The sequence below is a fragment of the Danio rerio genome, chromosome 9 (assembly GCF_052040795.2).
Source record: "Danio rerio strain M-AB ecotype USA chromosome 9, GRCz13ab, whole genome shotgun sequence".
NCBI lineage: Eukaryota > Metazoa > Chordata > Actinopteri > Cypriniformes > Danionidae > Danio > Danio rerio.
The window spans coordinates 23,196,871-23,220,185 of NC_141029.1; the positions used below are offsets into that span (position 1 = coordinate 23,196,871).

The 23,315-nt window shown below is 36.2% G+C and overlaps 1 protein-coding gene and 1 long non-coding RNA gene across 2 annotated transcripts in view; one reads left to right on the forward strand and one right to left on the reverse strand.

The window, feature by feature from the left end:
• The first annotated feature begins 1,263 nt into the window (after positions 1-1,263).
• The window catches only part of xpo4 (exportin 4), a 50,864-nt gene continuing 28,812 nt past the window's right edge, over positions 1,264-23,315 (forward strand). The window contains 7 exon segments of the mRNA NM_212674.2: positions 1,264-1,361; positions 10,891-10,996; positions 11,300-11,441; positions 12,557-12,695; positions 13,773-13,889; positions 14,265-14,418; positions 22,974-23,086. Of these exon segments, the coding sequence (NP_997839.1) occupies positions 1,296-1,361; positions 10,891-10,996; positions 11,300-11,441; positions 12,557-12,695; positions 13,773-13,889; positions 14,265-14,418; positions 22,974-23,086 (837 nt within the window). The 5' untranslated portion in view covers positions 1,264-1,295.
• On the reverse strand, positions 5,039-9,869 carry LOC147842343 (uncharacterized). The gene is made up of 3 exons (XR_015499356.1): positions 9,562-9,869; positions 7,088-8,842; positions 5,039-6,814 (listed from the first exon to the last, which is right to left on the reverse strand). It is a non-coding gene; the product is annotated as an uncharacterized LOC147842343 (long non-coding RNA).

A 23,315-nucleotide genomic window follows, 5' to 3' on the forward strand; every position in this document is an offset into this window, starting at 1 on the left:
CTCTATGATGACCGAAATGGCCTTAAACACCCAGCAGGCACAAGACGTCAATATGCCGTCAGATTGAAATTGTACCCTAACGCCGTGGGTACGCTGCATTTTGTTTGGAAATGAAAATCGGGTTTACATCAGAACTCAACGTCAGCCCGATGTCAATGTCTAACGTCCAACCTAAAACCAACCAAATATCAACGTCTAATGATGTTACAGCTTGACGTTGTGTCGACGTTACCACTATGACATTTATCAGACGCTGAATTTTAGTTGCCATAACTGATGAATAAATGTCACTATTTGACGTCAATAGGATGTTGGTTTAAGATGTTGGCTCGACATTGGATTTTGGTCACTTTTTACCAACCTAAAATCAACCAAATATCAACGTCATTTAATGTCATTATTGGACATCAAAATAATGTTATCCTTAGACGCTGGCTAGACATTGAATTTTGGTCACCTGACATCACATCCTAATTCTAACCTAATATTAACTTCTTATGTAATTGTGTGCCTGCAGGGCAATAACGAAATGCACTACAGAATGTTATTTTTACACACACACACATCTACAAGTTACATGTAAATGCATCAACTACTAATGCATCAGGCTACTTTTTACCCCTACTTAGAGTAATATTTACAGCAGGTACTTTTACTCTACCCACACTACATTTTTAGGCAAGTAATGGCACTTTTACTTAAGTATGCTTTTTCAGTACTCTTTCCACCACTGAGTACATCACAAATGCACAAGTGTGTCCCCCACCCTCAATCATGGAGCAGTTCAGCTATCAAATTTGGTAAAGATTTAGTTTTACAAACGAAATTGTTTATAGTTGTGAATTTATTTTAAGAAAGCAAATAATTTAAACGTTGTACAAGATGCTTTACATGTTGTTATTACTATTTTGCATTAAGACAAATGTAGAAAATGAGATTGAGTAAAATAAGAAGAAAAAGACAGCTAAATAAATAAATTAAAAATAAATTAAAGTACATAGGTGCCTATTTGAAATTACGGGCCCCACACCGGAATTGCTCTGGGCCCCCAAAACCACTAAATCCGCCCCTGAAAATGAAAACAAACACACACGTGCGTTGATAGAAAAACAAACGAATAAACTTACTATTACAATACGACGAAGTGATCAAAAGGCATCCAGTGCCATATCACGCATTACATAACCTTTATGTGGGCATCAGTGGTGGCTGCCAAAAAGTGCCCGTGAACTCGCTGGCCCGAAGTGCTGCTTAATCCCACAATGCAGTGCATGGCGCGTCACTGAAGAACGACCATGATGGCGGCGGTCGGTGCACCAGAAGTGATTTCACAGCTGGAAAGCGCTGCCAAAGTTTTAATGGTGAGCATTTCGCCTCTGTTTTCACATCTCTGTCAGTGTGCTGTTAGCTCTGTGTGGGGGGTTCATCATGTGCGGGTCTCGCTGCTCGGCGGTTGGCGGGGAAAGTCTCGGTAAACGCGGAGCGGAGCGTGGCGCAGTGCTCGACTCGCTCCATCCCGCAAAAGCCCAGGGCACACATCATCACCTTCATCATCCTCTTCATCGCCTCCGCCAAACAGCAGCGCTCTGGTGACAGGCTCGCGGTTCATAACAGTCGCCCTGGGCTCAGGTGAAGTGTCCCAGAGGCCTAGTTTGATTCTCCAGCCTTGGAAAAGCGCGCTGGATGAGTTGAAGTGTGTCTGCTGGAGTTTCTTTATCAGCTGCTGCACTTCCACACGCTGTTGATTCAGCCGCATGTTTGAGGGAGAGCACATGTTTAGCGAGACTACGGGAACAACTGAGAGATTCTAGCTTCACTTTCATCTCTTAATTACTCAATATCTTTCCTATTGTGCAGCTGTAAGATTTGACTAGCTACATGTTGAGCTAGCCGAAAGTTGAGAGCAGGACATGTGTAGTTAGATGATGGCCTGTGCTGTCCACTGGTAGTGTTTCCCCTGCTTGTTGTTCCAGACTGCATCTCTTTTCATCATATAAGGACCGATAACTCGAATAAAGCATGTGTTTTATGTGCGAGTGAAGTTAAAGCATTGTTAGGATCTCATGGCACTTTTCATAAGTTACATTATTCTTCATTTGTTGTTCTGTTTCTATTTGGTGAATCAGCTTGGCTGTGACTGTCTTAGAATATTTTAGTGTAGTATATTGATCTAAATTTTACATATGAGGCATTTGCAGAGTTCTGTTTTTAATAGTTGGTGTTGAAATTTGGAAATAAATGAGGCAAATATAAAGTACAGCAAACGCTTGCATTAAGTAATTGTATGAACATTGAGGTATATGCACACAGACTTTTAATTTCAGCCAGCCAGCGCCAGGGCTTCGCCATCTCTTTGGAATATGACAATTTATTTTATTACAGTATTTTCAATAGAGTTTCTGCACTAGCCTGCTGGTACTGACGATTTTAGATATTGTTTTACGCTTGAACAACTAAATAAACGCTTGCGTCCGTTAAACTCAATATATTGTCATTACCTTTCAACATCAATGCTGTAAATGGAATCTTATAAAATTGAAAATTGTCACATTAAGCCAGGTGTTTATCAATGGCTGAAATACACTAGTTGTGCATATAGCCCATTAAATGAACAATGAGTGCACCATCGAATGACAGGGCTGTGACAGAATTTTAGAAATGAAATCAGCAACAGCTTTCATTTGTGGTGGTAATCAATTTAAGAAGTCAGTAAGGATTGGGAATTGTTACTGGCTGATGCTAAAGTAATCTATTATTTTCCAGAAATATTTTTTTTGCATTTTTATTAATATGTTAAATACTCGTTTACTCTGGGGAAAAGTACTACTATTCTTTTCAAAGTATTTAGGCTTGATACATTTTTTACAGTCTCTTATGCTTTTCCACACTTCATCTATACATCGGAATACAGAAATTGGTGAAAGTATTTTTCACTATATCTTTATAAAGACTTATTTTTAAAGAAACTGTTGTAAAATGGAAACTTAAGTTTTACTTCTTTTTAAAAAAAAATCAATTTAACTCGTGCCTGCTGAATAAAACTGCATTTAAAACAAACAAACCAAACATTTTTAATGGCTGTTCAAACAAAAAGACAATTTTTTAAAAATGAAAAACTGAATGAAATAAACACTCTAAATGTAATTAAAAGTTTCACAGCCAATCAGAACCCATGCTTTTTAAGAAAGAGATAATTTTACGCATCAGATGACATAATAACTGCTCTCTGTGCTTATTATTAAACAGTAGTTATTAAACCTAGTTGAAACAAACACATTTTGCACTGTTCTTGTAAACGTTCTTATTTGAAAAATGTAATTAAACACATGACCCTGAATCAGCACTTTGTCACTGTGGGTAGCTGTGATTGCCTGATGTTTTTCAAAAGGTGGAGGTGGTACAAAATTTGGTGGAGGTGGCCACAGCATAATTCTCCATGCAAGAAAAGCTAACTGTAAAGCTCACAATTTATAGTATGCATAAATGCTCTCTGTTAGGGCTGTATCATACAGTATATTGTTTCAGCATCGATATCGCAATGTATGAATACGCAATAGTCACATCGCAGGAGATTATAGTTGACCAGGTATATCATTTTAGAACACGTGAGAATATTGTAATTTTTTTTTTATTTACAAGTTTAAGTTTAACCATAATGTATAAAGTGAAAGTGTTTTAAGGCCTGTTTAAGTTAAGCAAGTTTAAAGCATTTAGGCACAAGAAAACTTATTTTTTTGTTGCTTTGACAAAGATGAATTGTATATCATTTTTAACTCTATGAAGAATATACAGCTTTTTTGTACATTTGATTATTTTATTTATGCATCATTTGTATTTTTGCTCTTTCTCCACTTGAATATATATATATATATATATATATATATATATATATATATATATATATATATATATATATATATATATATATATATATATATATATATTTATATATATATATATATATATATATATATATATATATATTATGCACTCCTCTACAGAATCATCCCAATCAATCTAGAATCATTAAGCTATCTTTAGAAAAATTGCAATATAAATTGCGAAAAAACGAAAATGAAAATCGCAACATACATTTTTCCCAATATCGTGCAGCTCTGTATTCCATCAATATTGTTTTTATTTCTCTGCCATGAAATCCTATTATTTATAAATAATAATAAAAAAAATTCTCTCTCCATTTATCTAGCTTGGAGCCTGGTCAGTCAATCACTGATCTGTATAGATAATTGCTTATGAAGTCAGAAAAGTCTAGGTTTTGTTATTATTTTTCAGTTTGCAGAACGGTCAAACTGTAACAGTGGAGATCAGATATTGATTTGTTGTTGTGGAGCATCAGATTCACTGATGTCACTGCAGTCATGCTTGTACAGCAGATTGATCACTGAGTTATGGCTGGCCTACATGGCAGAATATATATCAGGATATTTTACCATTTCTCTAAATTCAGTAAATTCATACCTTACTTATATTGACCACATTTAAAGGGCTATATTTTGTTTATTTTTAAAGTATGTACGCAGAAATGTACTCATTCATATGTGATCGTATTTCTCACTTTTTTTAGAACCTAAGGGCAGTTTGATTAGTGTAGAATCATGACATATAAAACACTTTTGTTACATTAGTCAACACATTGATGAGTGTTGAAGTCTTTTTGTAAATCTGTTTTTTTCCCCGACTTTCAAGTTCAACCACTTTCCTGATTTCTTTGAGAAGCATTTATGGGAAAGGTTGTCAGTTTGTTGTTTTACCTTTGGTTTTTAACATTGCAATATAAACTTTCAGAATTTGCATATAAACATGACTGGAAACTACAGCAAATGAAATGAAGGGCAGTAGCATTTGTTTCTTCTGCAATAACTGCAAAGCTGCGAGCTTATGTTTGAATCATGACTGGTAAAAGTACGTTTTTAAATATATTTTAACATTTTTTTTTGCTTTCAAATCAGACTTGTAATTTCAGATGGCAAAGTTTAACCTGCCTTCTAATGTGTAGAAATTAAGTCTGTATAGGCTAGGGCTGCACAACATATTGTTTTAGCACCGATATCACAATATTCACAGCTCAAGATATGCAATGTTGAGTCTGAATTATGGTTGACCAGGAGCCACACAATACATCTGATTTGTAGAGTCACTGCCAGGTTTAACCACAATAACGTGAATGTTTATAATTTACATGTGTTTTAAGGTCTTTGACTGAGCATTTCAAGAGAGTTTGGGCATAAAATATATGATGTTTGGAGTTAGGGCTGCACGATATTGGAAAAATCTGGTATTGCAATGTTTTGTTTCTCTGTGATATAAGTTGTGATATGAATAAAATTTCACTAGATATCTCGAATAGCTCTATTTGGAAATTTATTTAGATTGATTTGGGTAGATTTTGTAAGGGAAAAGTAATATAATAGAGCAAAGAAAAAGCGTCAAACAAACAGTGCTGTATGGTTTTCCAGAAAGTCAAAAAGTATTTAAGGAACAGAAATTGAATAATGAAATCTAAAATAGCCCTGAAAGTCTTTATTATATTAATAATTCAGTCAAATTATTATACTTTAAAGTTACAAATTAACTTTTTTTTTGTCAATGTTTTAAACTCTCTTGACGTGCCTTTAAAATACATGCAGGTTAACTTTCAGCCTGTTAGAGTTGTACTTTGCCATGACTCCACAAAACTTTTGATCAACTATGCTAACTCAACATTGTAGATCCTGTGATGTGACTATTGCAGACACACACGTTGCGATATCAATGCTGAAATATTGTGCAGCCCTTTTTGGAGCTGTAGCTATGATTTATTGTATTTCTCTATTTATTTATGTAAAAATAAAATCTTACTTTTTGTCTTGTCTGAATTTTAAAGTTAAAATAAGACCAAATCAGCAGATAACTTTGCTTGTTTTAAGGAAAAGCACCCAAGTTTGACTTTTCTTCTGAAGGTGAAAACGAAACTGTTTTTACTTCATCTACAAGATTATTTTTAGATATTTGATTTGGACAAGAAACGAGACAAAGAAAAGTTAAAGTATTTTTGCATTGTGATTATTCAGTTTCTGTTCCAGAATAATATTAGACTTCCCAGAAAACTGTCAAATAGAGCTATTTAAATCATCTTGTAAAAATTGTATACATCACAATATTTATCACAGAAAAATAAAATAATGCAATTTCAGATGTTTCCAGTATCATGCAGCCCTAGTATAGGCTGAGATTAAGTGGTTATTTGTTGCTGTTCATACATGTCTGACTACACTGTCTACTAGCAGAATCTGATTGAAGGCATTTTCAAACAGTTCTGTAAGTGCACAGAACCCATTTACAAACCAGGGCCTATAATGCATCAGTCTGAAGCTCTTCTTGATCATTCTAAACATCAACATGATTTGATAACATAACGTTGTGTTTAATGTCACGTTAAACTTTGTTAGGGGGCTTCAGGATGAGCACACATGTTCCTGTCAGCACTTTTAGAGATAAACGCTCTTGATTTTTCTCCACCAGGGGTTAAAATGTCTTCAAAAATGTACACCCATTATATGGTTGAGTGTATTAAAACCCTAAATTAAATGCAGAAGAGCTTTTTATCTGCAAAAATAAACAAAGCCATTGTGTGTGTACCAGTCTGTCACAGCACCGCCACAGGCATGACTAACCGTGACATGTGCGTAAGCTCGGTTAAAAGTGAATGTCATACTGATAAACTAAATGAAATTAGTAGATTAGATTGCTACAGCCTTAATATTTATTACAGTTGAGTATTCACAATAAATATCTATGTCAACATGCGTCATTGCTTTGCTTTGATTTAGCCAGAAAGTATTACCAAAGTAATCAATAGAACCACTGAATAGAGCATAACACGTGGTTTTCTTGGGCTTTGTCTATAATTTTATGGTCATATTTTATTTTAAAGTACAAATCTCTCTATTAAATCATTGATTAAGACTTTTAGTTAAAAAAATGACTGATATGCTGCTTATTAATAGTTAGTAAGATAAGGCATGTAGAATAACATCACACTTTATAAGTACTATGAACAGGCACTGTCTTAATTATAAGCATTTACCTGCTTTTAAGACAGTGGGTGTTCATTCTCTTCTGCATTTAATCAGTAGTTATTAATTGGTATTGCTACTTAAACTAAAGTGTTACCATTTTTACATATGCAGGTTGTGTTTTTATAATTTATTTTGTGTTCATGTTTCTATAAAAAAAAAGTTGGTTGTAATAATATAGATACTCAATTGTTTCTCGACCACCTTCCTGGATGACCACCAACACTGCCTGTTTTAAATGTCTCCTTTGTCACACCCATTACAGGTTTTTCAGTCACTGTTAATGAGCTGATAATCTGAATGAGGTGTGTTAGTTGAGGAGACTAGGAAAATGTGCAGAGATGGTGATCCTCCAGGAACATGGTTGAGAAACACTTTATTAATATGCTGTAGTAATATCTTGTTCATGGCTTTAAACTAAATTGAAGCATATGAAGCAGAACTCTGCAGGATTCACAAGAATTGATAGGGTTGTAATTATACTCTTGTTCTTGTAGCCCAGGCAGGCAGGCAGTCTTCAACCAGCAGGAGATAGGATTTGATATTTATGTATTGGACAAATGGCGTAGTGGCACATTTTTTTTCCAGTGCCTCCTGCTGGTAATCTGTCCTAGAGGTTTCCAGTAACTGTTCAGTGTGACATGATGTCCTGTGGCTCATTCATGCTGCTAAAGCTTCGTCTGTACAGGCAAGATGTTTCTCTTGTGCAGCTTGGGTTTGTTTTATATTCCTACCAGGCCTTGTGAAGGCATCTGTGTGTGGATGTGTGAAATGATGCCACCCTCTCTCTTGTCTGGTCACTGTGAGGTTGATGACTGCTGTGCTGTAATTAGGAACAGAATGTGATGTTAAATGTTATGACTCAAGTGTGGGATGTGTTCACAGAGGAGACAGGCCTGGGTGTGTGTGTGTGTGTGTGTGTGTGTGTGTGTGTGTGTGTGTGTGTGTGTGTGTGTGTGTGTGTGTGTGTGTGTGTGTGTGTGTGTGTGTGTGTGTGTGTGTGTGTGTGTGTGTGTGTGTGTGTGTGTGTGTGTGTGTGTGTGTGTGTGTGTGTGTGTGTGTGTGTGTGTTGCTTCATTGACAATCATTGGAAACGGGTTGCTTTATTTCTGTCATCACTGTTGGATGGGGCAGTCGTAATTGTTAGTACTTCTGTGATTTTATTTACTTAGTGTTATTGTTATAATGTAGAAATAAATTTTTTGTTAATGTTGTTTAAGATTTACATTGTTTAGTATTGTATTTTTACCAGCATCCTCTAATTTTGTAGCATCTGTTGTTGGTACTTTTTTGAAACTAGCAACATTAACAAATAAAATATTGAATTGTATATAATTATTGACGTTTTAAACAAATGTGTCTGCTAAAAGACCATGGCCCAATCCCAATTCATTTTTTTACCGCTGCTACCCCATCCTCTTGGCCCTTGAAGCAGAGTGTTAAGGGGAATGATTTAAACATTGACCTGGGACACCACTACAACACCCACACAAGTCATCATACGTCATTGCGAGCTCTTTGAGATATGCTAATGAGTGATGTGACTGCTGTAGTTATTCTAGTTGCATTACTTTTTTGCTGTTTATCTAGGAAATCACAGAGGGCAACAATATCCCCCTGTTATCATTACATTATTACATTATGTGATGTGGCAAAAAGCTTGCAACTCTACTATGTATTTACACCGTGGCCATATAGATCTATGTAAACACAAGAAAGCAACATTAATGTTATACCATACAGTGTAAAAAGGTCATTCCCAGTCACTCGACTTTACTGACAGGGTATTTGAGTGTCATCGAGTGTCAGATATGAAAGTATGTTGTGGGACTGCTATACAGGAGTTAGTATTATGAATTATGGATAGAAATTTTATGTTTCTTTTTTTTTTAAAGAATGACCGTAAAACATCAATGCTGTTTATGAATGTATTAAAACATGTGATTGTTTGTTGTAAAAATTCTTAATAATGCCAAAAATACTAGTTTGTGCATCTCCTCACCTACGCATGCAGCCTTGTTGCTGATGATTTCTGGGAAATTTTCATAACTCTTGGTTACTAGTGTGGTCCTGTTAAAACTGTTTCAAGGGCTATCTAGCCCATCCAATTAGCCCACAGGTGTCCAACTTGGTTCTTGGAGGGCCACAGCTCTGCACAGTTTACTTCCAACCCTAATAAACACACTTGATCAAACTAAGGCCCAATCCCAATTCTACCCCTTAGTCCTTCCACTGCCCCCAGTCCCACACTCTAAACCAAGGAGTAAGAAATGGCATAGCTGCACCGGAGGTAAGGAATTCCACAAATTAAATTTTTTTTTGTCATTATTAAAATTTTTTACAACAAACAAGCACATGTTTTAATAAATTCATAACTGCATTCATGTTTTACCGTCATGCTTTAAAAAAAAAAAGCTAAACTAAAAAACGCTAAATTTCTATTGATCTATAATCCCTAATAATAACTCCTGTACAGCAGTCCCACAACATTCTGTCTAGAGGTGTGAACCTATACTGGTCTCACGGTTAGGTTCGGTAACGATTATCTTGCCTTCGGTTCAATTCGATATCTCGGTGCATCACGGTGCATTGACGATGCTTTCTATATACAGTGTTATATTTTAGGGGGGAGGCTATAACAAGCTGTCTGTATAAACACACAGCCACAGCACCACACTGTCTCTCATTCAAACACATACACAAACATAGACAGCACTAAACAAATAAACAAACACACACACACACACACACTTAAGCCCTCGCAACAGGGAGAGCTCGCGCTGAGCAGAGCAGAAAAACAAACAAAAAAAAAAAGGAAAAAAAGAAGCACTTTTCTGACGGTCCTTTACTGAGAGCTCATCTCAGCGCGAGCTCTCCCGGCTAAACACATATTGCGAGGGCTCAAACGGAGCAGTGCTCAATGTCGAGCGAAAAAAAAAGAAAGACAGCTGTGAAACATAACCAGCTTTGTCTTTTTTTGTTTTGAAAACAAAACTAACTGAACTGCGCTCATTTCTGACGCCCCTCTGGATGTACAGCGCCCTTAGCATTTGCCTATGGTGCCTATGCCACGGGCCGGACCTGAGTTGGCTGAGTTTTGTAAATACTCGTGCTCACCTCCCTCGCGACAGAGCGCATGGGAGATAAATGACGTCAGTACATAATAACCGGTTATGATTATTACTGAACTGATACCGAATTGTCCGCGTCTGCATCGCGGTGCACCGAAGAAACAATTAATTTTGACACCTAATTCTGTCAATCGATGACCCTGTCAGAAAAAGTCTAGGGAATGACCTTTTTACAGTGTCTGCTATAATGTTAATGTTTTTTTTTTGTGTGTTTAAAAATATGGCCACTGTGTAAATGCACAGTATAGTTATCTTATTGCCACGTTACATTGTTATGATAACATGATATTGTTGCCTTCAGTGATTTCCTAAAGATAAATACCAAAAAACAACACAACTGGAATAACTACAGCAGTCTTGATTGTCTGATCTCATCTGAAGCAAGAGATCACGATGACAAATGATGATGTGTGCAGGTGCTGTAGTGCTGTCTCATTTCTTAGGGGTAAATTTTGAAGCCCTTCCTCTTTAAACTCGGTTTCAAGGGCCAAGGGGTAAGGGAACAAAAATAGAATACACTCTAGCGGTTGGGCCTAATTGAGTCCTTCAGGCTCGAGTAAGGTAGTCCTTCAGGTAAGTATGTTGAATCGGGGTTGAAATTTAACTGTGCAGGGCTGCAGCCCAACCCTAAGTTGAAGTAGGCTATAATTTGGAATTAACTTCACTAATGAATGTGTTGACAGGCACCGCCGTCCATGGTCAGCACAGAGCAGAGGCAGCATGCAGAGCACATATTCCTGTCCTTCAGGAAGTCAAAATCCCCCTTTGCTGTCTGCAAACACATCCTTGGTGAGTCTCAGCACAGATACCTTACACTTACAGAAACATTGCTTAAAGCAGGGGTGCTCAACCCTGTTCCTGGAAATCTACCTTCCAGCAAAGTTCAGCTCCAGCCCTGATCAAAAACACCTGAACCAATTATTACCCTGAACAGCACTTGATCATTACAGGCAGGTGTGTTTGATATGGGTTGCAACTGAAATCTGCAGTAAAGTAGCTCTCCAGGAATAGGGTTGGTCACCCCTGGTTTAGAGTAAAATGATGCTGTAAGAATAATAGTAAACATGCATGTTGTCTATTTTTTTCCGACAGAGACGAGTAAAGTGGACTATGTGCTGTTCCAGGCCGCCACCGCCATTATGGAGGCCGTGGTACGAGAATGGATACTTCTAGAAAAGAACAGCATTGAGTCGCTTAGAACATTCCTCCTCACCTATGTCTTACAGAGACCCAAGTAAGTGTTTGAATGTGCAAAATATGACTTTACCTCTAAACTCTAAAATTATTCAGCCTGCCTCTTTAAAAGTGTATGTTTTGGTCTGATTTGGGTGAAGATTTCTTTTAATAATGAAATTAAACAGTATTTTAGTGCCACAAGTTCCTGTTTTTATGAATAGATCATTGCATTGTTAATTGTTCAAAAACAGATTGTCCACAATATTACTTAAAGAATTCTGTTTTTACGAATAACATTTCATTATTACATTGCATTAAAAGAATATATTTTTTGGATTAAAAATATTGATTTTATTGTTATTTATTTTCGGAAAAAATATCAGATTCCCTCAAATATTTTGATTCTGTAAATGTAAAAAAAAAAAAGTTTAAGCCCAATGAAATCGTGAAAGAAAAATGTTAATTAATATAATTGGTTGAGAAACCCTGTCTTAAGGGTGATTTATACTTCTGTGTCAAACGCCGGCGTATGCTACAGCATTGACGCATAACTCTTCGCCGTGGCCGTCGGCGTCACTGACGTGTACCTCTCAAAAAATGTAACTACACGTCGCAACAACGCGTAACGCAAGCTCTGTGATTGGTCAGCTTGGTAGTGCTGACGAGTCTGGGTGGGACCGAGAGCCGCACGAATGGCGCGAGGCCAATGGAGCGATTGTTTACAAGTGTGGAGTCTTGTGAAGGAGCTCCGGATGGAAAGTTTTGTTTTGTTTGCCTCATAGTTAAAGTTGTTGCACGTCTGCCAGTTCCTGCCTCAAAATGAGCGAGTTTGAGCCACTTGTACATCCAGGAAGTGTTCAGGAAAAGCAAAACAGCAGCGAAGAAACTCGACACAGAGGAACATTTACTCCTCACTGCCAACTAGCGTTTCGGAAGTGTAATGCATACCAACAGAGACAGCACGCAGAAGTATAAATGCACAGCTACCCCGTTGCATGCGCCGTGGGTTACGCAGGTCACTTGATGCAGAAGTATAAACCAGGCTTTAGAGGTGTGAATGTTCTCCTCTTGCCTTACTACATTGTAACTTTGTAACGTTTTCCATTGGCAAATGTATGTTATGTTTGTGATCATTTATGATCATCATTTTTGTTGATCTCTGTTTCCCTGTAGTCTGCAGAAATATGTTAGAGAGCAGATCCTGTTAGCAGTAGCAGTAATAGTAAAGAGAGGCTCCCTCGACAAATCCATCAACTGTAAGAGCATCTTCCTCGAGGTCAGCCAGCTCATCAGCAGCGGCAATCCCACAGTGGTAAGACCTGCCACCCTCTGCAACATTATAAATACGTGAATTAGAAAGACACTATTCATGTTGTAAGCAAATGAATGCTTTAGGTATGCATTGACTAAATATAATATTTAGAAAATTTTAATATTCATGACCACAGCCTACACAACAATGGGTTTTATCCTTTATGGAAATTAAGAGTGTATCACTTTTTATTATTATTTTTTATTTCATCACAATAAAATAAAATTATTATCATTTATTCAGACTTTATAGTTTTCAAGTATTAATCATGTCATTCTTATCCTTCAGAACGTATATTAGGTTTTAGTAGTAGGATATCATATACGTTCGCATTCAATATTTTTTTCAATATTTATTTAAGAATCAGTTTTTGATTTTGAGCTAAAATAGCTTTAGTTTATAATCTAAACTGAATAATAGTTTATAATCTATTTATTTTTCTATTTCAGCAAGTTTAATTCTAAGTGAACCACCCTCACGAATATTGGTTGGTTACACTTTATTTTAAGGTGACATAGTTGCAGTACAAGTATTCATTTAACTACCGAGTAATAGTAATTAATTGTATTTACTATATGGTTAGTGTCAGAATGTAGGACAGGTTTAGGGTTAGTTATGCGTAATTATGCATAATTCAATGTAGATACTATAGTAAGTGCATAAAGGTCTTAAAATAAAAATTGATAAACATTAGTCTAACGCTTATTCAGTAAGACAAAGAAAGCTTTGTGTTACAGATTATTATAAGATGTAGAGACCCTAATATGTGTGTTTTGTAATGTTAATAAAATAACTGCTGTAGAGACCCCTGCTACTCCTACGTTTGACCCTGTTCCTTACAATGAATTTTGCCCAGTGAAAAAATAAATGCACGCCATGTCCTGCAGAGGGCGCTCTAGTTTCAAGTTTTGCATTTGTTAAGCTTGTGATTCCATCTGTTGAATCAAATGTTGAAACCTCTGTACTATTTATTAATGTAATAATATATGTTTTCTAACATATTTACCCATTTTGACGTAATATTTGTCTTTATGTTGTAATATTGACTATTGTGTTTGTCTTTATATGTCCTGCTAGCAAACATTGGCCTGCTCCATCCTGACAGCCCTGTTGAGTGAGTTCTCCAGCTCCAATAAGACCAGCAACATTGGCCTCAGTATGGAGTTTCACGGAAGCTGCAAACGCATATTTCAGGTCCGTCCTTTCCTCCCTATGTCTTCTTTTTTGAAATATTGTTTTCTTGTAAATGCCTTTTATAGTAGGGTTTCCTCTGGTATTAAAAAGTATGCATTCCATAATTTGAAAGGTACTGTCGTGAATTAAGGTTTTAAATGGATAATTTCATAATTTTTGTATTTTTGATTGATCCCTTGATAAAGAAGGGAATAAGCTGAACGAGACTCTCTGAGTGGGAATTATTTAATAACTCACATCTGTTAGCATTTTAATTAAACTATTTCAAATTAAAATGTATATAATTTCTAAATTGTCTTAAATTTCATGTTATAGAACCTGGAATCAGCTAGTAGCTGTACACAGCATTGTTGTAAGCATGTATGTGCATTACAGGAGGACGACCTCAGGCAGATCTTCATGCTCACTATGGAGGTCTTGCAGGAGTTCAGCCGGAGGGAGAACCTCAACGCTCAGATGTCCTGTGTGTTCCAGCGCTATCTTGCACTGGCTAATCAAGTGCTTAGCTGGAACTTTCTTCCACCCAATCATATCCTTTCATGAACAGATGTTATTGAACTTTTTATACTTATGTGCTCAGATGTTAGAGCCACAAAGGTTAAGAAAGTAAAATGACCATGACTTATGTTTGGATTAATAATTGACAAGCTATAATTCGATAATCGTTCAGAACATTTCCCAAAAAAAATCGCGTACGTAGAATCAGATACCTACATGCTTGTTAAAACAAGATCTGTGATCTAATGGAAAATTTTTCAAAGCATGAAAAAAATCGACTTGAAGTTTGGCATTGGACAAAAACCGTTTTCATGGTATACCGCGATTCTGGAAAAGTCAAGGTTATAAAACCAGCAACATTTTCTGCTATACCGTTCCTATGTTTTTTTTTTGTTTTTTTTTTTTTATATCAAGTTTTTTAGGACAACAGTATCTTCAGCAGAAAAGACATCTAAAGATGTCGTTTTAAATTGTAATGAAATCTGTTTGAGACTAATGAAGACAGCAGAAGTCAGTGATTCATTTTCATTATTTAGCCTAACATGTTTACTGCTCCAAAATATTTAAAATGTTTCTCAAAATGAAATATATTGTGTTCAAAGGGGGAAAAAAGTTTTTTTTTTTTTTTTACCCAGACATTTATGAATAATATATTTTAGAGCAGTAATGACAATACAGTGAAACCGCAATGTTTTTATCCAAGGTTATCATACCATCAGAATCTTAAACAGGCCAATGCCTGCTTAAAGCCATAACATTGTATTTAGAATTAACTTGGACTCCCACAGTTTAATTAATTTGAGTTTCATTGAATTTCTGGAAGGATGGTTTTAAAGATCACATCTTTCCAAAGTTTTATGTTTTGTTTACGCTGATTTCTAGACAGTAACTTGAGTTAAAATGTAATTGAAAGAAAATGATCACTGATAAGATACACTAGTGAAAACTGGTGCCACATAGGGTATTTAGGTTTATGTACAGTGCTGCGCATATATATTACATATATGTTACACTACAAATAATGTTTTTAAATTCATATTTTTAATAGGAAGCTATACAATAGTATGTTTGTGCATATACTGTTCATTAGATTAACCATACTGAAACTAGACCTGGAGATTATGTTACAAAATAACTTTATTTTAACGGTCCAAAAACTAGTACACCAAAATGTATGTTATAGAAAAATATTAAATACAAATTTAAAAAGAAGAATAATCAAGAGAAGCAAAAACATTGACAAGTTTAGTTGAAATTTTGTAGGTTGTAAATTTGTTTTGCAATATTTTGCTTGAACTTATTTGTATTATCTTTCAGTTTCTAAATATGTTTGATGACTAAAATATTACTGTAATAAATATATCTATTTAATCGATCTGTTTTAGCTAAATGCACCAAAATACGTTGCCTTTATTCACTGAGAAATGGATAAAAATTTTCATTTTCAAAATGGGCTTTACTTAATTATGCTGAGCACTGTAGGTTTTAATTTAGCTTTTTTGTGTCATTGTCTCAGCCTGTTAGCTTGTGCTGGTGTTGGAGTTAAATCATGAGCTGTGATTGATGGTGAGCGTGCGTCTGTGTGTTTTAGCTCTGTGAGGTGTTAATCCCACTCAGGCTGACTTTGTGTCTCTGTGTCTCTTTAAAGAGATCTGAGCTGGCGTCTGTGCCAACCAGGGTCACGTATCACTTACAAAGGAGGCCTGTGCCAAGCCCTTATCGTGCTCAATAAGTGTGCCTTTAAACACACAGCTCATTGAGTGCTGTACTGGAATGTCGGCCGGCCATTTGTGCATTGATGTGTTTGCATAGTTTCTAGTCATATTAATTGCCCACTGGGCGCTGGGGGGAGATGCTGCTTTGATATGAAGAGCACATTTGTTAAGGACACAGAGAGGACAGAGTGGCTAAGTTTATTGGTGTATATTTTTAAAATTGACTAGTTGGTGAGTTGCTTAAATGACTAGTTAGCTAATCTATTCTTTAATGTCTATAGTACATTTGAATTTGCAAAGCTGTTTTTGTGTGTTTGTTTTTTACTAGCTGCAAAGCTATAAATTCTAAATGCTTCATACGTTTAATTGATTTTTCATGCTTCAAAACACACAGGTCTAGTGCAGCTAATACAGCTTCAATCCCACCATAGGTTGGAATGCATTTTTATTTATTTTTTTGTAAAAAATTTATTTCTAGTTTAACACTTTTTTTTTATTGATAGATATTAGTCAGAGAGCCACAGCACCAAATACATAGTATCTTTAGAAATCAACTGCCCCAATCTAGCAGCAAAACACAACTTGCTCACATTTTCTTTCTTTCTGAATAAAGCAATACAGTAACATTCTTGCATTAAGGACAATATATAAAAAAAAGATAATAATAATAAGATAGATAAAATAACGTTATAGATAAAAGTAACTCATATTAGGCCTTACAACAATACAGAAAAAATTATAATACAAATATGCAAAGGGTACAGCAGTAGAAAAAAAAGCAACAGAAAAAAACACTCTCAGGGCCTTGGAATATAGGTCAGCTATATTATGATTATGTATTATATAATTATTATTATTATTTCAATTATTTTTTTCATTATTTAAAATGTAAGAGGAAAGGTTGCCAAATAGTGTGAATTTTTTCTGTATTACCGCAAACTGTATATCTATGCACTTTGTTATTTTTACTGCAAATCATTTGATTGTTTTTCTGAAAAAAAAAAATTAAAGTATAATTTTAGTGTTTATATTTAACAATTGTCCTGAATTTCTAAAAGTATAATAAATCATTATGATGATTATGCATTCTCTTAAAAAAAAATTGGAGGAGTACACCAATAGAATGTCTCATCCTAGACTCCTGTTTGATATTATTTGTTAGTGTGATCTTTTGATTTTAAGATTGAAAAAAAGACAGAAAAAATATGATCTTTTAATATGCAAAGTCGATAACATTTTATTTTTGTAAAAGTCTAACTTGTTTATCCAGGCTGCATTTTATAGCTTTTAATACAAGTTGTTAATGTCACATGATATTCATGAAATAGTTTTTGAATATTACCTAGAAAATTGTTGAAATATGCTGCAAAATGAGACATTGGCTTTTACGGAGTTAGCTTGGCAAACCCTACATCGAAGTTTGGTGACTACAAAAAAATGCATTCGTGTTGGTGAGATCACAAACACTTCAGGTTACGCGCATTCACCACACACCCACACCCCACACAGCGAAGGGACGTGGCCAGAGGAGCTGTAATGTTATAGCAGTGAAAGCTAAAATGCCGTAAAAACGCTGCTATTTTCACCGAGCTTGTTCTGTTTCTGTATTTGGGCTTTCAAAGGAAACAACACAAAGAGAGAAGTGCGTACAATTTTATTTTAATTATGTTCCAGAGAATTATAAAAAATATATAGCTAGCATTTGACAAAGATTAGCGTTTGAGATTCAGCTTTGTCCTTTTCATTTTCTGTCTGATTCGGGCTTAAACTGATACAGCTAACAGCTACTCTGACTGACAGTATTTACACAGCAAAGGTAAAGTGCGTGCTAGTGGAGACGTGACATGCTTCCTGGTGACGTGGAGCCAATCCGCAAATCGCAGCCTGTTATGTTAGCTGACCAATCAGAGCCTCTTGAGGGCGGCCTTTGAGAGGAACTAGGAAATATGACGGTCCTTTTCATGTTAGCTGTATATAATCAAAATAAGATGGATGAAAAAAAAAAACATTATTTTCTCCAAATGAAGCATAAACACACATTACTTTGCCTCTTACAAACACAACCCAGCCTTAAAAATACACTCAGGCCCAGGCCTTTAAAAATAGTTTTAAAAACTAATTTCTGATAAATAAAGTATTTTGTCTTTTCCAAGATTATTACTAGTTATTGTGCAAGATACTAGTATTTCACTTAAAGTGTGATTTATAAAAGCTTAACTAATTAAGTTAACTAGACAAGATAGTTTAATTAAGCAAGTCATTGCAGAGCACTGGTTTTGAATCCAATCAAAAGATTATTTTGACTTGGCTTATATTGACCTCAGCAAAAAAAAAAAAAAAAAAAAAACTTTTTTCAGAAGACAAATATCCTGAAAAGTACCATGAAAACTTTCTTTGCTGTTAAACATTACTTGGGAAATGTTTGAAAAAATGTGTATTTAATACATGTTATACTTTGTTTCTAAAATACGAAGACTAGTCATCCACCATTGTGTGTGTGTGCGTTTGTGTGTGTGTGTGTGTGTGTGTGTGTGTGTCCTTCCTGACAGCCGCTTACACTGGGTTCTCCTCAAAGTGCCGCCGTCTCTCAGTAGTAAAGGCATGGCATGTGTGTCATCTGTCTGTGACACACTCCCTCTTGACGTATGGACATGGTCGTTTGTGTGATTCCTAAACATGCAATTCCGCTCTGTCTGTCCATGGCCCTGGTGACCCGGGCTGGGTTTTGGTCAGGTGCTCTGAATGGCAGAGAGAGATGACAGACGGCTGTGTGCCTCTCCTCGTCTCAAACACACAAATGCACACGCAGGATTGGAAAAGAGCTTTGTTGGACTGTTGTCTGGGCCGGGCGTTGGGGAGGAGGGCATTCTTTGGACTGTGAGGGGAATCTTAAGAGGGAGGATGTGATGCTCAGGTTTCCTAATAGACTTGGATCTCAGCTCTGTCTCTGGCATTGAGCGGCTCTCAGCACTCTCATAATCATTATGTTCACTAAATGTCTTTTTGATTAATTCAGTCTGCAGTCCTGAGCTAAATAAAACATGGTAATATTGCATGCAGATACTGCTCATTCCCTTCAGTGTGTCCACGTTAGGTTAATCAGCCCCACAAGGATGTCAGGCAAGCTGGGTGTTCATACGCATTCAACCACAAGAACATCTTTGCTGCACAATCTGTCTAGTCAGATGTTTTTTGTCCACTGCTGAAAGTAAAGGGTATGAATCAGGATGGGAGTCCCCACAATACGATATGATTGTTTCACAATTTGATATTGTCATAATTTATTATATATTTTGTTATTCTGTGATCTATTGCTATTTATTTCCCCTTTTAACCAGACAACCTGACTAGCATAATGAAAACTTTGGAGTCTCCAGAATATGTCTGTAAAGTTTCAGCTCAAAATAGCTATCAGATCATTTATTATAGCCTTCAGAATCTGCCCATTTTTGGTGTCTGAGTATGATGTAGCTGTTTTTGTAGCCTGTGGCTTTTAACTGCAAATGAGCTGCTTCTCCCTGCCCACCGCGTTACAGCATATAAACAGCAGTCAGTGACAAAGATGGATACGGATAAAGCTGAAATAGGTCACACTTTACAATAAGGTTCATTAGTTAATGTTAATTAATGCATTTACTAACATGAACAAACAATGAACAATACATCTACTACTGTATTTGTTCATGTTAGTTAATGTTAGTTAATGAAAATACAGTTGTTCATTGTTAGTTCATGTTAACTCATGGTGCATTAACTAATGTTAACAAGCATGGAGTTGGATGTTAATAATGCATTAGTAAATGTTCAATTATGATTAATAAATGCTGTACACGTGTTGTTCATGATTAGTTCATGTTAGTAAATGCATTAACTAATGAACCTTATTGTAAAGTGTTACCCTGAAATACAACTCAGTAGTCAAAAATACCAAGTTTATTTCATGTATTTGTGGTGGAGTTTATTCAAGCCTTTTTCAAATGATGAATAACACTCAAATGCTGTTCGCAGTATAAACACATTCATATATATACTCTTTATTACAAACATGCTCTTTTTAAAACCTTTTTAAATGTATAAAACATAAAAATCACAGAGTTGTAACAAATATTTAAATCCCAGTTTATTGGCAAAAAAAAAAAAGTTCTGTGGACGTTTATACATGCTATTATGGAAACATGCTGCCTGTCAATCAAATCAGTGGGCGGGGAAAACTACACTCCTACATCACGTTGCGGTGGGCCTCTAAATCATGGAGATTTGGGCCCTTTTTAATTTTAGGAAATTAAAAAATAAGAGACTTATTGTGTTTATATCAATCTAATATGACAGTGGACACACTATACCTACACACAGTTCTGTCCAAACAGCCTAAATGTTGGATGTACTTTTGTGATCTTGCCAACTTTATTTTACTAACTGGCTGCATGCTCAAGGTTAACCAAGCTTACCAGAATAAACAACCAATTGGTGGACTGTAAAGAAATTGATTGTGTTATTGAACTAAGTTGTATAACAAAATATTTGTAATTTGGGGATCCATGTACTAACATTTGTATTGCGGCAGAACATATTGCAATCTAGTGCTAAGTTTACAAGTCGAAAATGCCTGTTTACTGTTGCCCACTTGTGGTTAAACTGACAAAGATGTGTCTTAAAATCAGGTGTAAGTCCATTGGACTGTTTGTTTTTTCAGAACTGATAACTTTTAAACTATCAAGCTTTATTTTTGTAAAAAAAAAAAACTAAAAACCTTGTCATGAGTTGTAATCTATTAGGTTCACAGCGTTTATAGTGAATCATGCTACTCCAAGATGCTGAAAACCAGATCAAATGCTGCACAAGGATAAACCAAAACGCAGTGTGTGCTTCACTTTGAAACTCATAGCATGATACAGTATCCAGTCCATAAATTTAATTAGACGCTGCAGCTTATGTTATTTTTAAAAAATCACAATATCAGTTTTAGTTCATTCAGCAGATGCATATTGAATTTACAGAAATTATCTTTAAATTGAATTCGGATCAGTTTGTTTGCTTTTACAGCCTGCCTGTTATCTTGTTAAACCCTTTAAAATAAGAGGCTACCGCCTTCTCTGAGTAGTGTATCTGTAGCTGAACTGTAGTAATGATGTTGAGTGTGTATGACTTTGACTTCACCCACTGAACTCATTTGACCCTCTATTCTCTCTCTGCCTCAGACACAGCATGAGTCTGTCTCTTAAAGCCAGCATGTCAGACTCCATCTTCCTCATGACTTGTTCTGCTTTTTTTTTACATGCAGGACGCCTCAAATACAGCTCAGATAAATATTAAATCTTTCCGTCTGAAAAACATAAAAAGCATGTGGTTTTATTTGAGTATTCTTAGTTATTTCTTTTCTCTTTTTTTGAAAAAAGTTATGAATGTTACATCTAATTTTTATATCCAAATTGGCTAGCAATATGCACATTAACATTTGTTCAGATATTTCTCAGCATCTTGTACTATGAGTGATTTGAAAAGGATGCATCACCCTCCAAAAAATGGCTCCATTTACTCGCCCTTCAATTTTCACAAACCTGTTTGCATTTCTTTCTTCTGTTGAACACGCAATAAAATATTTTGATGAAAGCTGGAAACCTGTAGCCATTGACTTCTATAGTATTTGTTTTCCTACTACGGAAGTCAATGGTTACCGGTTTCCAGCTTTCTTCAAAATATCTGCTTCTACGTTTTGCAGAAAAAAGAAGCTCACCAAGGTTTGGAACCACTTGAGGGTAAAAGAATTTTCATTTTGGGTGTGAACTCTCTGTGTGTGTGTCAAAATTTTAAAATACTTTGATATTTGAAAACATGTCTTAAGATGGCTGTTTTCTCTGCCTTTTAAGTCTAGCTCAGTTAAAACTTGATGTCCTTTTTGGTGTCCTCTTGTCTTCTAGTCACAGCTCTGTCCATTCAGTTTTACAGGACTAAGTTGACACCGACTAGTCAAGTTTACTCATTTGTCTTCAGCAGCTGAGATGAGGGCTGGTGGAAACAAGTCATGTGTTCATTTGTGACTGTGAGTAAGCCTGGCTTGGATTTCAGTAGGCCATATCTTTAGTCACCCTCCCCGTTTTTCATGTGCTCGCACACTTTTCCAGCAATGCCTCCAAGGGACATTAAGTGACCGGCTGGTTTATCCACTGCACTCGCTGGCGTCTGTCCCTCCATCCGTCCATCAGTCAGTCTGCATCAGACCACTGGTGGTCAACACACTCGCTCCAGCCGCTCTCCCTCGAGGCCGATCTCTCCTCTCCTCTGGGTCACTCAGAGTTCTGCTGGCCTCTTGCTATTTATAAGAGGCCGTAAAGTCAGGTCTGCTGTGGATGGGCACATGCAACCCTCTCCATCACACTTATTCTAGAGAGGCCACATATTTGTGTGCTGTAGGATACTACTTTGATTCTATGAGCAGATACTGTAATGTTGATGTGTGTGTGTGTGTGTGAGCGAGAAAGCGTCTGCATTTGTCTTCTGGGAGTGACTGTGGGTCCGGCCCAGAGGAATGCATGGCCTTTGCCGGTAACTGGCTTTGATCAGACATTCCTGTGGGAGACTTTTCTCTCTCTCTTTCTTCTCATGCTCATTTTGTCGCTCCTTTTTCCCTCCTCCTCTTTTCCCAGTGGGCTGCATATGGAAAGGGGGATTTTTTTTTATAGAGGTAAACATTTAGTGGGAGGGGACAGTACTATTGAACGGTGGTAACGCTGCTGCTGGGAGCAATAGAGAAAGTTGACAGTAGGGATTCGCTGCACAACAGAGCAGGAGGAGCAGGCATTGACAGAAGGAAAAGGGGCTCACAAACGTCTGTCTTTATTCGTTGAGCTGTTGTCCTTAACTGAGGTGTCACTGGGGAGGCACTACATTGCCATGTTTGAAGCCACTCCAAATGTCATGCTCAAGCCCACAGAGTCCTGGAGGGAGTCTCTTCTAGACCACAGAGTCATGGACCTTTTCTTTACTGTGAGTACAATCTTTTTTAATGATGTAACATTTAATTCAACAGAATTGCATTTTGTTTTTTGTGTCTCTATTTGCTTCTCATCTTATGTTTTATTGTTTAATGCTTTCATCCTTCATTTGATGTTTTGACCTGATGATGATGCATGTCAGAACCAGTATTAAATAATCGAAATTGAGCAGATATCAAGATCTGAAGTATGTATGGCACAGTTAGAAGTAGTAAGCTGCA